Raw genomic sequence first — 13,546 nt, 5'->3', positions numbered from 1 at the left:
GGATATAAAAGTTTATCTGATAATCTCTTGTTATGTGTATTAGCATCTACATAATGCTAAATACCATGCTAAAAGTGTTACAAAGACATGTCCCTGTGGTAAATCTTATAATCTTGCCTCATCTTGACTGAAAATCTTTAGCAACACTGTAAAAAACATGAACAAGGTACTCTTCATATTTACCAAGGTACTGAAGAATTATGAGTCATAGAATGAAAACTGTTAAACTTGTTTTGCTTATCCTTTGCTTTTTACTTCTCTTTGCTTAACATTTGCTTTTTCTCATGTATTCAGACTTACTTGTAAGTGGGAAATATGACATGAAGAGAGTTTACATGTAGAATTCCAATTTCTAGACTTTGAGACAAAGATCTGTAATAGTTGTTAAAGTGTTTGCTCCATGGTCTGGCATCTAAAGATACAAATTGTTCCCACACACTTACTTAAAAGTTTGAAATGGATGAAAAGTGATTCTATATGAATATACCATAGAAATGTGAGGCATTACTAATTCAATTAAATAAGACTACTAACATTATGGTACTTACACGATAGCACCTAACAACAACAACTAACATTACAATGTAGAAGATTTCACTGAAGATGGTTCTATGATATCCAAAGTGTTTTTCAAGGCAGTGTCTTATTTTGATTTTCAGAGGAACTCTATAAAGAACACATGGCAGATTTTTAAACATGAATACTGACATTGAGTAGATGACTTGCCCCCATGTCACCAAATCAGAATGTCGCAAAACTGAAACCCTGGACTTATTTAGTGTACTTTCTACCATAGCAAATTAACTAAACATACCACAAATAGTGAAATCTATTAAAACTAGATGTATTACTATGTAGAAGGAGACAGTGAAGCTGGTTATGTACAAAACAATCTGCAAATTATGTAAATTCTTCCTGGAATATTAGAAATCCTTCCTAATAGGACAATAATCCCTTAACACAAGGCTAATTTTCCCTGATCATCAAAATACTGCATATTCTCTGTTGTTGTTAGCTGCTGCTGAGTCAATTCCAACTCGTGGGAACCCATGTGTGCAGAGTAGAACTGCCCCATAGGGTTTGCAAGTCTATGACCTTTCAGAAGATTGCCAGGACTATCTTCCAAAGTGCTTCCAGATGCATTTGAAAACCCAACCTTTCAGTTAGTGGAATGCTTAATCCTTTTTGCCACCCAGAGGCTCCTACATATTTTTTAAACCCAGATAGTATTAACAACAACAATAATAAAACTTTTACATACTGGAGGCTTACGTGCCAAGCTCTGTCATACATCCTCCACATTCATTAACTTCAATCATTCCAACAACCTTATGTAGTAGATACTATTATCATTACCATCTTTATAATCATCATTAAAGAGGCAGAAAAAAAACTGTGGTATAAAAGGATAAATAAATACCTTTGCCATGACCATTTGTCTAACAAATTGTTATTGTTGTTAAGTGTCATCAAGTCAGTTCCAATTCATAGTGACTTTGTATAGGGTTTGCAAGAAGCAGCTGGTAGGTTTGAACCACTGACCTTGAAGTTTGCAGTCCAGTGCTGATCATACAGTGCCACACCAGAAGTCCAATAAATTATAGAGCTGGGATATAAACTCAGGTAGACTTAGTTCAGGGGCAGGATAAGCACTGGACAGGAAGGTCAGTTTGAACCCAAAGGCCGACTCACCAGCCTCTCCTCGGAAACCCTAAAAAGGGTCGTTATGAGTTGAAATCGACTCAATGGCATCTTTATTACAACATAATGTTGCCTTTTAAAAGAGAAAACTCCACTGCGCCATTCTAGTCTTTCTCCTATTAAATCCAACCAGATAGAAGGGAAGAATCACTAACTGAGATTGAAGACTTAGACCCTTTTAATACATGTCCAAGCCATACGAATCTGGTTGACCACTGACTAAATCACATCTTCAAAGTGTTACAGGACCCAAATGCAAAGTACCTAGCAATGGGCCTGGTATAATACATGCAGATGACAATTACTGAAAGTCAACTTTTTGTCTGTTACCATGCTAATTGATCACATGTATATGAATATGCCATAATAATAGATTGTTCTCTTTTTCTCCTAATATCTAGCCTGCATCCAAACTGGAAAATTAGCTCAGCAGAGACCATTTCTTCTCATCCATGCAAGAATATTTTCTTAGAGCAGTGAACGTAGAAAACAGTTATATATGTGTTGTTGTTGTTATGTGCTGTAGAGTCAGTTCCGACTCATAGAGACCCTATACGGGGTTTCCGAGGCTGTAAATCTTTATGGGAGCAGAACGCCTCATCTTTCTCCCGCGGAGCAGCTGGTAGTTTCAAACTGCCAACTTTGAGGTTCGCAGCCCGATTTGTAACCACTATGCTACGTTGTAAGGGACTACTATTTCTCTGACCCCTGATAGGCACATGTATGAAGCAGAGGAGTCAATTGAAAGACTGAGGGCCTAGGTTGGTCTACCCCAGCTTCAGAGCATTTTTCTCTCCAGAAAAAGCTAAAGCACAAATTAGCAGGCAGATAAACAGAAAATCTCCCCCGCAAAATTCTGTGAATTACAAACGAATTCTCTCCATGAGGACCTTTAAATCATGTCCCAGATTGATATTTTTAAGGGAAACAATCCATTTATGAAAACTGCATTGATATGCAACCTTTTAGAAATCCATATATGCAAAGCAATATGTATCAGTCCCCATCACTAACATTGAAAACTGGAGAAACTTAGGTTCGAAATCATACTAAATCATTAATTCATTCAATAGGAAGTTATTGAGCAACTGCTATCTCACACACTTTGTGTTTAAAAAAAAAAAAAAAAAAAGATAGAAAACTGAATAAGACAACATTCCCCTGACTACGAAACTCAGTTTAGTAAGCATAATTGATGCTATAGAAAGCAGCTACCTTTTAAAATATGTCAATGACTAATTTCAACTTGCCACATGGGTTTAAACAACATGATCATCTGAAACACTGTGATGTAGGTTTGAAAAGCTATACTTTTTTAAAAGCATTAGTGAGAGAGAGAGAGAATAAAGATACAATTAAATAGGAAGCAAGAGCCTTTTGATTTTCTATAGAAATACAAATATACTCAGAATCAGTGGACCTCAGAGTAAAACTGGAGATCCAGATGTCTTTTGAATTCAGTAAATTATCCACACAGACCATCTTTTTCCCTTCCCAGTGTACTTCAAATTCCTGATAGATTAATATATCTAAACAAGAACTATATATAGAACTACTTGCAGTAACAGGCATGGGAAAAGGTGGAAAGTAGTGGATAAGCAAGTAAGTCAGGAATCTTGGTTTCTTTGTACATTTCAAAGCCAATGAAAATCATACTGGTTTTAAGATTATCTGCTCTTTTGTCTTACTCATACCTCCTTTCCTCTCTATTAGTGAAGAAGGCAGAATTGTCAGTGCATTTACTTGATTCCACTGAGAGACCTGAATCCCCACTTGGAAACAGCAGTCATTCCTTGAAGATTTGTTTCTACTAAAAGCCTGCAGTGAAATGATAATGTACTAACCTGTCTCCAGTTAATGGCAAAATAATGGTGGCTTGAGAAGAAAACACAATGAAAGATAATCTCATTTGAGGGCTGCAAAATAAAGAAATAGGCAGTTAAAACATTTTTAAAACCAATATTGATGTGATATAGACATGTAGCTAGGGAGTTTCATTTTAAATGGGTTTCATCGAATGACCCAGGCTTCTTTTAAATGAAATTCTCTAAGTAAATATAACTCTGTTTCATTACTATCTGTATAAATCATCTTGGATTTATTAGTCAATGCTTCCAAAATACACTCCCCAATGACCTATAAAGATTTGCACTTAGGAAGAGACTGTTGTTGTTGTGTGCATCGAATGAATCACACCTCAAAGTAACCCTACATGGCAGAGTAAAACTTCCCCATAGGGTTTCCTAGGTTGATATTTTCATGAAAGCAGACCACCAACTCCTTTATCCTATTGAGCCCTATCATTTAGCAGCTGAGTGCCACCAGGGATCCTTAACTGGAATGATAAATCCTAGGCCAATGTGAAGGTCTTGTGTAAAAATGTTTCTTCCTTTGGTGTTCTAAAGTGTGTCCCAGAGGCAGCAGACCTTTCCTTTAGGAGATACTATAGGAGTACTGCTGTGGCACTGTAGGATAAGTGCAGGAAGGCAAGGTGGGCTTGAACCACAAGGTCAGTGGTTCAAACTCAACAGTCATTCCTTGGAAACTCTATACTGGGTCACTTCACTAAGGGTCAGAATCAACTTGACAGCACTTAATAACAACAGCATAGTGGTTGTCATCAACAATACGCACACAGGGCTGAAGGGCAGCCCGTTTGGCTTAATTACTACAATTATGACATAAGCCTTTGCAAAAGTCATCTTGAAATAAGAATATATAAAAAGCATCATGGAAATTGTATAATAAACTAATAAAGCACATCTTGCTTATACAATTTCAATTTCCCAAGTCTCAATCACCATATATTTCCAACTGACAACTGCAATAGTCAGCAACATCTCTCAAGCTTTGGAACAAATATCTCACAAAAGCGGTCCTTATTTCTAGAACACACTATGTAACCATTTACTAAGAACTGAAACTAAGAGTAATTGTCAGAAATTAAACTGAAGGTCAGAATTGTCTCAAAGACTCATCAAATTGTATAAGGTATTTTCTTATGTAGAGCCCCTTTGTATATGTTGTTAGTAACCAAGTAAATTAAACTTGAAACAGACATCTGTGTTTTATAAGATTCCAATTTACAAATAAGTTCTTTTGGAATAAAAAAGAACTCCGTTTCTTTAAGATGTGGAAATGAGCAATTGCTTACAATGAAAACCGCCATGATACTCCCCACATACTCAGAGATTTTATAAACTTTGTATTCAAAAGTTCTCTTCTGGTATTTAAGAATATAGGGTCTTAAATACCTGAATAGATGGTTTTTCTTTCCTAGGCAGTTTTACCTTAGACCATGTCCAGAAATAAAGTGTTATATGTTTATTTATATATTGATAAAAGCAGTGGGCTGAGAACTGAAGATGAACAAGCATACATTTTTATAGGGATAAGTTTACTACTGCCAATAATGGAGAGTAAGAATTGCATAGGCCTCTACAGATTGTTTGAAGTTACTTGCAACACGACTTTCAAAATGTTTTGATCATCCCAGCCTGTTTTACAGAAAACATTTGGGCTAACAAGACTGAAGGAAGCAATATTTAATAATACAGCTCCTACTTGTGTCCTTTCCATTATCTTGAGAAATTTATATTTGCCCCTTGTACTTTTCTTTTCTACTTAAAAAGAAAGCAAACAAACCATCCTCAAAATATTAGTTTGCTGGAGCTATTTTTAAATAAGAGACACCACTAATTCCTAGTTACCTCCAAATAAGAGAGTATGTGGATTTCATAGCTGTCAGGAGTTTTGTTAGGAGGGAAAACCGATATTTCCTAGGGAAACTTACTAAATATATAACAACAAAAAAAAAAAAAACAACACTAAACCTGTTGTCATCAGGTTGATTCTGACCCCTAGTGACACTATAGAACAGAGTAGAACTGCCCCCAATGGGTTTTCATGACTATAATCTGTATGGGTGCAGATGGCCACATCTCTATCCTGAGGATCTGCTGGTGGGTTCAACTTGCCAACCTTTCAGTCAGCAACCAAATGCTTAACCTCTGTGCAACCAGGCTCCATATAGCTTTTATAGAACAGTTAAATTTTAAACCAGCCACACACCCACACATTATATAAACACAAATCATTTCTTTAAACACACACAGTGCCTTTTCTGGTAGTGGGTTATTAACACATGCTCATTTTAAGTTTTCTAACACTTTTTTTTTTTTTTTTTTTTAAATATGGACCTCTACAAAATTTATGAATTGTGCGGTACTATATTATGGATACTATTAGAATAAATTTATTTTTCAATGTGATAAATTATGAGAAAGTATAACTGAAATTCAAAACAGATGAAAATTTGGAAAGGAAAAGACATTTGGGATAGTATTTGAAGATGCTTCCCCAGAACCTGAGCCAAATTTATGGAATCCAGATGAAATAAGCCATCAAAAACTCAAAGGCTGTGTGCAACAGTCAACCTTTAGGAACTTTAAATATCAACATTTCAGGAGAGATTTCCCTGCAAATCTTCTGAATTTAGGTTTACTACCTCTCCACCTCAAGCTTCCCTGTCTAGAAAAGCAAAGTGGGAAAATATACCTTATAAATCTCTCAGTAAGTTGCTGGACAAACTTGAAAATTTCAATCCAATTATTTGCCACACTCCCAGACCTGAAAAATGAAATTGAACTGATTAGAAAAACAAAAAACGGCCCAAATTATAAACATTTCAAACTGGTTCCTTCTACAACACCAGTGGAGATGGGGGCAACTTTCTTCAAGCTAAGTAAAGAGGTCTATGACTAAAGCTTAGGTGTTATAAGAGCCAAGGAAGTCAGTCCCATTTTAGGGGTGGGAGGTTGTCAACCTGCCTGCTCATATAAAAATCTTTCTTAGAAAAGACAGACCACAGTGAGTGTTAAACCCAGGCTTTTCCTAGCTAGAAAGAAAGAGGTATGACTAGAGGAAAACCAGACACACTTTAGTTTACCTGGGGAAAGGGGTGGGGTGGGCGAGAAGACAGAGGGGCAGAAAAAGAACACTGTTTCGGTTTCTAGGATGCAAAATACTACCCAGACGGTCACACTTCCACTTTCTAAGAGTCCCCACGACTGGCAAGTAGTGAATACCCTACCACCCAGAAGCCAAGTTGTCCTGGGGTACCTCCTACCACCCTCCTCTATCTTATCCTTAACCCTTACAGATCAGAAAGTGCTAGCCCTAAATTCAGACAGCAACGGGACCCCTATTAATGCTTTCCAACACCTTCCCCAGGATGCACACAGCCATCCTTAAGTGTCCCTAGCTGATCAGGTGCCGCCCTCTCCGAGAGAGCCTGGACCTCCTCCGACACTCACTTGTCTAGGACGAAGTAAAGATCAAAGGCTCCTCTGCAGGAGGGTTGCTCCTGGGCGCGCAGTAGCCACCCAGAACCGCTGAGCGCCAGCAGCCACAGCCCAGGGAACAGCCAGCTTAGTGGGCTGCGGGCCCGGAGCCTCCCCGCCACCATACTGTGGCCAAGGGCCTGAGGCTCCCTTCTCGGTTCGGCTGGTTGGAGACGCGAAGGTGGCGAAGTCACCAGGGATGCAGCCTAGGGTGGGCGCCTGCAAGGGCCCAGGGCACTGGCGCCTGGGGCAAAGGAACCCACGGAGTGACAGAGGGAGGGAAGGAGGGAGAGGAAAAAAGGAGGGAGGTCCTAGGAGGACAAAGAGAGTCTCCGCAACCGCTGCAGCTGCCACCGGAACTCTTGACGAATCCCAGTGGAAGCGAGATCCAGTCCTCCCCCTCTCGATTCCGGAGAGTTCCAGCAGACAATGAGGCCCACAGCGACAGCTCCGAGAGAGAAGTTCCTCTGCGACCTCAAGCCGAGTTCTAGCGCCCGCCTCGGATCCTGACCAGGAGTCTCATTCCTCCCAGGGATCAGGAGTCTAATCGCTGCAGTGCGCCGCTGGGCGGGAGCCCCTGAGACTCAGCGACCGACGTACAAACTTGGAGTGGAGACCTCTTTGTTCTTGTTTGCTTTCTCCAGTGGCCCGCGCAGCTGCTCTTCGAAACTCTCCTCTGCACTCCAAAACTTTCTTCCTGCGCTGGGCTCTGGCACTGCGCCGCGGAGGCGTCCCCACTATGAGGAGGCGGAGTCTGAGTCTGAGTCTGAGCCTGAGCCTGAGCCTGCCTTTCCCGGGTGGGGAAAAAGCAAAGCAAAGTCCAGAAGTGCTCCGTGGTTGCCTGGTCTGAGTGTCATCAGTGCCAGTGATCTCCTAAAGACCAGGGCGGGGCCAGATCCGAAGCCAGCTGAGCCACACACGTGCACATTTGTGGGTTCCTGCGGAGTTGAAGATTACTAACACTTGCCAGCTTTTAAAAGGAAAGAAGAGGTTTAGAAAAACAAATGGCCTCAAGAAGCTAAGCATACCCTTGTATCCATCAGGCCTGGCCTATTTTAGCAGCTTTGCAGAACAAACCTCTCTGAGTGGTTTGGAGATCAAAGACTAAGTATTCCATGACAGTTGGTGGCCCCTCACTCCACCCTACCCCAACTACCACAAGCATACACTTTTTTGTTCCACACCGATATTTAAGGAAGACAATTTCCTTTTTTCTTCTTTCTTTGCTTACTCATTCTTTGACTTCTTCCCTCTCTTTGTCAAAACTGACTTTTAGAAAGTGCAGTCTCACTGGTACACTGTGATTAACAATACTATGAGGTGTCATCTTTCTTTCATACTTTGTGGTAAAAAGTTTATTAAGCATTTTAGCATATACTGTCTTATAGCATCGCCTTTGTTTTATATCAACTCCATTTAACGTTTCATTTATAGTAACTACAAAACCAGACTGGTTAACATTCGGAGGGTAGGAATTAGTCATTTTAACAGTTTTATTGAGTACCTACTATGGGTCTGTGCCGAGCGACAATCAGCTATGACTGACGAAGAGAGATTAAACCTGAGTAGGGGTGACAGGAGATTAGAAATAAAAGGAAGACACAAGACACAGTGAAATAAGTAAAAATAGGACCAGGTGGGACGCAGCACTCTGATGGAGATACTCCTGCGAAGGCAGCGAGTTTATTGTATTCACAGCTCAAGGGTAAGGAGTAAAAGAACACCCTGTACTGAAGGAGCCAGCAGTAAATGAAACTTTGTCAGAAAAACTGTGACTTGTGGTAGCTAGCTGGAACACTGATAGAGCAGCTAGAATGTTGCGTAGGCTGACCATAGGGCAAGCTAAATACAAGGAAAGACCTTGCAAGATCCCTGTCCCCTGAGGCAGCCCTGCAAGTTCCGGGGGTGGAGGGGTGGGGGGCGGCAGAGGAAAGCTTGACTTGGATGCAACCTGAGTTTCTGGACCACAACTCTTCAGTTGCAATCCTTCTGTCAAACTACCCCAAGTCAGGGAACTTTGGCTCAGCTGCTCCCAACAGGCCTGTACTGCTCGGGTGGTGGTGGTAGTGTGCTGTGGAGTCAGTTCTGACTCATAGCGACCTTGTATAGGGTTCGGAGACTGTAAATCTTTACAGAAGCAGAAAGTCTCCTCTTTCTCCCTTTGAATGGCTAATAGTTTCAAACTGCTGACCTTGAGGTTAGCAGCCCAACTCATAACGGCTACACTAACAGAGCTCTAGGAGTTACTTTAACATGCAGGCCAAGATGACAAGTTACGCTTTTATAAAACTTAAAGTCTGGTTGAGGAGAAAAAGCAGAGCTAGACAGATGATAAATAGATGGAAAAGAAAAATGCCTGATAATGGAAAATGCTTTTCAGAGATTTAAAATATGGTGATGTCAGGGCAGAAAGACCTAGCATCCTAGTCTCTTTCAATTCAGGACAACTGTGACATTTCATTCCAGCTTCAAAGCTACCAATGAGGTCAGTTGAGTTTCTGCTTGCAGTTGCATCAGGGAGCAATTGTATCTCCAGCCTGAGAGCACACCCCAATAAACCTCCTGCATAAACATCTCAAAAGTCTTAAGGTCTGTTTCTGGGAAGATGGATTAAAACAGAACCAATGCTCTAGACTGCAAGTTCTGTTTGAAATGCAAGGTTGGCAGTTCAAGCTCACCAACCACTCCTACATAATCCCATAAAGGGTCGCTATGAGCTAGAACCAATTTGACAGTACTTAACAACAATTCCAAATATAGCTGTTGGTACATTCTCATTCACCAGTTGACATCTTTTGTTGTCATACACAAAGATATTCATTTGGAAGTAATAGCACTTTCCAAAAGAATTACATTCTCTCTCCGGAACTAGTTCAGACATTGGGAAAATCTTGTTCTTTGATGACTATACCTGATAAAATTTAAATAAGCTTTGTCACCTGTAGGTACTGAAGATGTGTTTTCTTCCTCTGAATCAATGTACATATCATATAATGAATCACACACATGTAATATAAGCATGAATCATCACACAAATGTAATATAAGCAGGAATCATCTTCAGAGTGTGCTTTACTTTCAGGAGAGTTATACCTGTTATCATGAACGTCATTCTAAAATTTGTTGTTGTTATATGCCATAGAGTAGATACCAACTCATAGCAGCCCTATGTACAACAGAATGAAACACTGCCTGTCCTGTTCCAACCACACAATTGTTTCTGTGCCTGAGCCCTTTGCTGTCCCCATTGTGCCAATCCATCTTGTTGTGGGACTTCCCCTTTTTTCTCTGACCCTCCACTTTACCAAACATGATATCCTTATCCAGTGACTGAACCTTTCTGATAATATGTCTGAAGTATGACACATGAAGTTTGGCCATCCTGGCTTCCAAGGAGCACATAAGGCTGTGCTTTTTCCATGGTACTACGCAATCCATGGTACTTTAAATATTCTCCTCCAACATCAGAACTAAAATGAATCATTTATTCTACAGCCTTCCATTTTTATTGTCTAACTTTCACATGCATATGAGGTTATTGAAAACACCAGGGCTTGGGTCAGGCACAACTTAGTCCTAAAACTGATATGTTTTCTCTTCAACATTATAAAGAGGTCTTGTGCAGAAGATTTGCCTAATGCAGTATGTCCTTTGTTTTCTTGACTGCTGCATTCAAGAGTGTTGATGGCTAATCCAAGCAAAATGAAGTCTTTGACAACTTCAATATTGTCTCCATTTATATGAGTGCTGGTTATTGGTCCAGTGGTAAGGATTTTTTGTTCTCTTTACATTGAGATGCAATTAATATCAAAGGCTATTGTTTTTGATCTTCATCAGAAAGTATTTTAAGTCCTCTTCCCTTTCAGCAAGCAAGGTTGTATCATCTGGAGATCGCAGATTGTTAATGAGACTTCCTCCAATCCTGATACCATGTTTTATTTCATATAATCCAAGTTCTCAAATTATTTGTTCAGCATATAGATTGAATAAGTGTGCTGAAAGAATACAACCCTGGCACACAACTTTCCTAATTCTAAACCATTCAGTATTCCTTAGTTCTATTCGAACAACTGCCTCTTGGTTTATGTACAGGTTCCTCATGAGCACAATTATATGTTCCAGAATACTCATACTTTGAAATATTGTCCATAACTTGTCATGATCCACACAATCAAAAGCCTTTGCACAGTCAACAAAACACAAGTAAACATCTTTCTGGTACTCTCTGCATTCAGCCAATATCCATCGGACATCAGCAACAAAATCCCTAGTTCTAGGTCCTCTTTTGAATCCAGCATTAATTCCTGACAGTTCTCTGTCAATTTACTGTGGCAGCTATTTTTGAATTCTCTATAGCAAAAATTTACTTGCATGTGGTACTAATGGCATTGTTTGATGATTTTTGCATACCACTGCAACACTTTTCTTTGGAATGGTCACAAATATGGATTTCTTGATTGGCCAGGTAGCTATCTTCCAAATATTTTAGCTAGATGAGTGAGAGCCTCAAGTGTTTCACTAGTTTGTTGAAAGGTTTCCATTTGTATTCTGTACAGTTCCTGGAGCCTTGTTTTTTACCACCACGTTTAGTACAGCTTAGACTGCTACCTTAAGTACCATTAGTTCTTACTCATATGCTACCTCGAGAAATGACTGAATATTAACCATTTCTTTTTGGTACAGTGTACAGTGACTCTGTGTATTCCTTCCATCCTCTTTTGATGCTTTCTGCATCATTCGTTATTATACCATGGAATCCTTCAATGTTTCAAATCAAGGCTTGAATTTATTTATTTATTTATTTATTTTCATTTCTTTCTATTTGAGAAATGGTGAGTGTGTTCTTCCCTTTTGTCTTTCTAACTCCAGGTCTTTACACCTACCACTATAATACTTTACTCAAACTGCCATTTGAAATTTTCTGTTCATGTCTTTGCCTTTCTCAATTCTTTCATTCATTTTACCATGTCTTCCTTGGAGAACAAATTTCAAAGTTGATTCTCACATCAATTTTGACCTTTTCTTTCTTTAATGTGTTTCAATAACCTTTTAGTTTCTTCCTGTATGATGTACTTAAGTCATCTCACAACTCTTCTAGTCTTCGGTCATTAGGGTCTAATGCATCACATCTGTTTTATTTTGTTTTTTTAAGTTTCTATTGTGAATTGAGAGATAGTTTACATGGGAGAACATCAGCTTTACGTTCATCCTATCGTATTTCATTTCATTGCAATGATTACAACCCCCTCCAGGCATCATCATTCAACAGCATTTGCTTCTATCATTCCCTCTGGGTTCTTTTTTATTTGGTATACACTTGAAGCACTCAGGAATATATAACCATTCAAACAACCAAAGGGTATACCCTACAAGCCTGTCCATGGGCCACCAGCACACAGCTCCTCTCCCTCCTTGAGTCTACAGTCCCCAGCCACTCCATCTCTGCCTCCATTTCTGGCATTGCTGCTTCTCTGAATAGGGTCCTGCACTCAGCTCTTCTCCCTTGATGGTCCCAGGGTCCTCTGCTGCTGGACTGCAAAATCAACCACTTTCCTCTTTTTGTTATAAAATGTCTACCATTACATTTGTAACATTCACAATCAGTCCTGATAGCAATTATTCACTACTGAACCACAAGAGTCTTATCCCCATCTCCTTTCACCAACCACATCTAGACAGGTTGGAAACCACTCAGTGGAGATTCTACTTTCCCTGGCACCTTCTGAAACTAGGCTCCCTCTTGAAAGCTTGTAAGCCAGTCACTTTGTGCCTTTGTACACCCCTCCCCCCCACCCCCCTGCATTTTGCGTAGATAATGTCTAAGTTACCCTCCCTATCAACCTTGTGTACCAAATTGGTGGGAATTGTGGCAGGGGGAGATATATATATATATATTATAATCCTGTTTATTGTATTTGGGTAACTTTTTTTACTTTCTTAAGTAAAGACTTTATGATCTCTCTCTTTTTCTTTGATTACTTCCTGAAGTGAGGAAAGAATTTATGATGGCTCTCTTTTTCTTTTAACTACTTCCTGGAGTAAAGAATTTACGATCACTCTCTTTTTCTTTTCCTAAAGTAAGAATGTGTGCTTTAAAAATTTGAACTAGCCAACCGGGTAAGGGAAAAGATTGTGCGGTCAAAGCCCTAGACAATGGGATGAGACATAGCCTTGAGAGTCGTGTCAGGGATTAAAAACCCAAGTGGACTGCCCACTCGGTGTGCTCTCTGGCCTGTTCCTATATGTACGGCTACATGCACGTACCCTTTGCAAGACTAAATTTTGCTTTGCCAAGGTAATTTAGTCTCACCGAGTGTCTTTTATGTGACATTGGGATTCATTTCTAACAGAATGATCCTTGCTGTAAAGATTTGTTCCCTCTTTTAAGCTACTATATCCATATGTATGCAGATGATACAACCTTGATCGCTGAAAGTGAAGAGGACTTGAAATATTTACTTATGAAGATTAAAGAGCACAGCCTTCGATATGGATTGCATCTCA

At 39.7% G+C, this 13,546-nt stretch overlaps 1 protein-coding gene across 3 annotated transcripts in view; it reads right to left on the bottom strand.

The window, feature by feature from the left end:
• The window catches only part of ANTXR2 (anthrax toxin receptor 2), a 242,129-nt gene extending 234,940 nt beyond the window's left edge, over positions 1 to 7,189 (bottom strand). For 2 of the 3 annotated variants that reach the window (XM_006872892.1, XM_006872893.1), the window contains exons 1-3: positions 7,017 to 7,168; positions 6,259 to 6,330; positions 3,546 to 3,617 (exon numbers count right to left, since the gene is read on the bottom strand). In XM_006872892.1, coding sequence (XP_006872954.1) covers positions 3,546 to 3,617; positions 6,259 to 6,330; positions 7,017 to 7,168 — 296 coding nt within the window. Of the gene's footprint in view, positions 1 to 3,545; positions 3,618 to 6,258; positions 6,331 to 7,016 lie in introns of all 3 variants that reach the window. The other variant, XM_006872894.1, reaches the window with a different exon arrangement.
• Between the last annotated feature and the right edge of the window lie 6,357 nt (positions 7,190 to 13,546).

Source organism: Chrysochloris asiatica, unplaced genomic scaffold (genome assembly GCF_000296735.1).
Source record: "Chrysochloris asiatica unplaced genomic scaffold, ChrAsi1.0 scaffold00214, whole genome shotgun sequence".
NCBI lineage: Eukaryota > Metazoa > Chordata > Mammalia > Afrosoricida > Chrysochloridae > Chrysochloris > Chrysochloris asiatica.
This window is presented reverse-complemented; position numbering and strand designations above follow the sequence as displayed.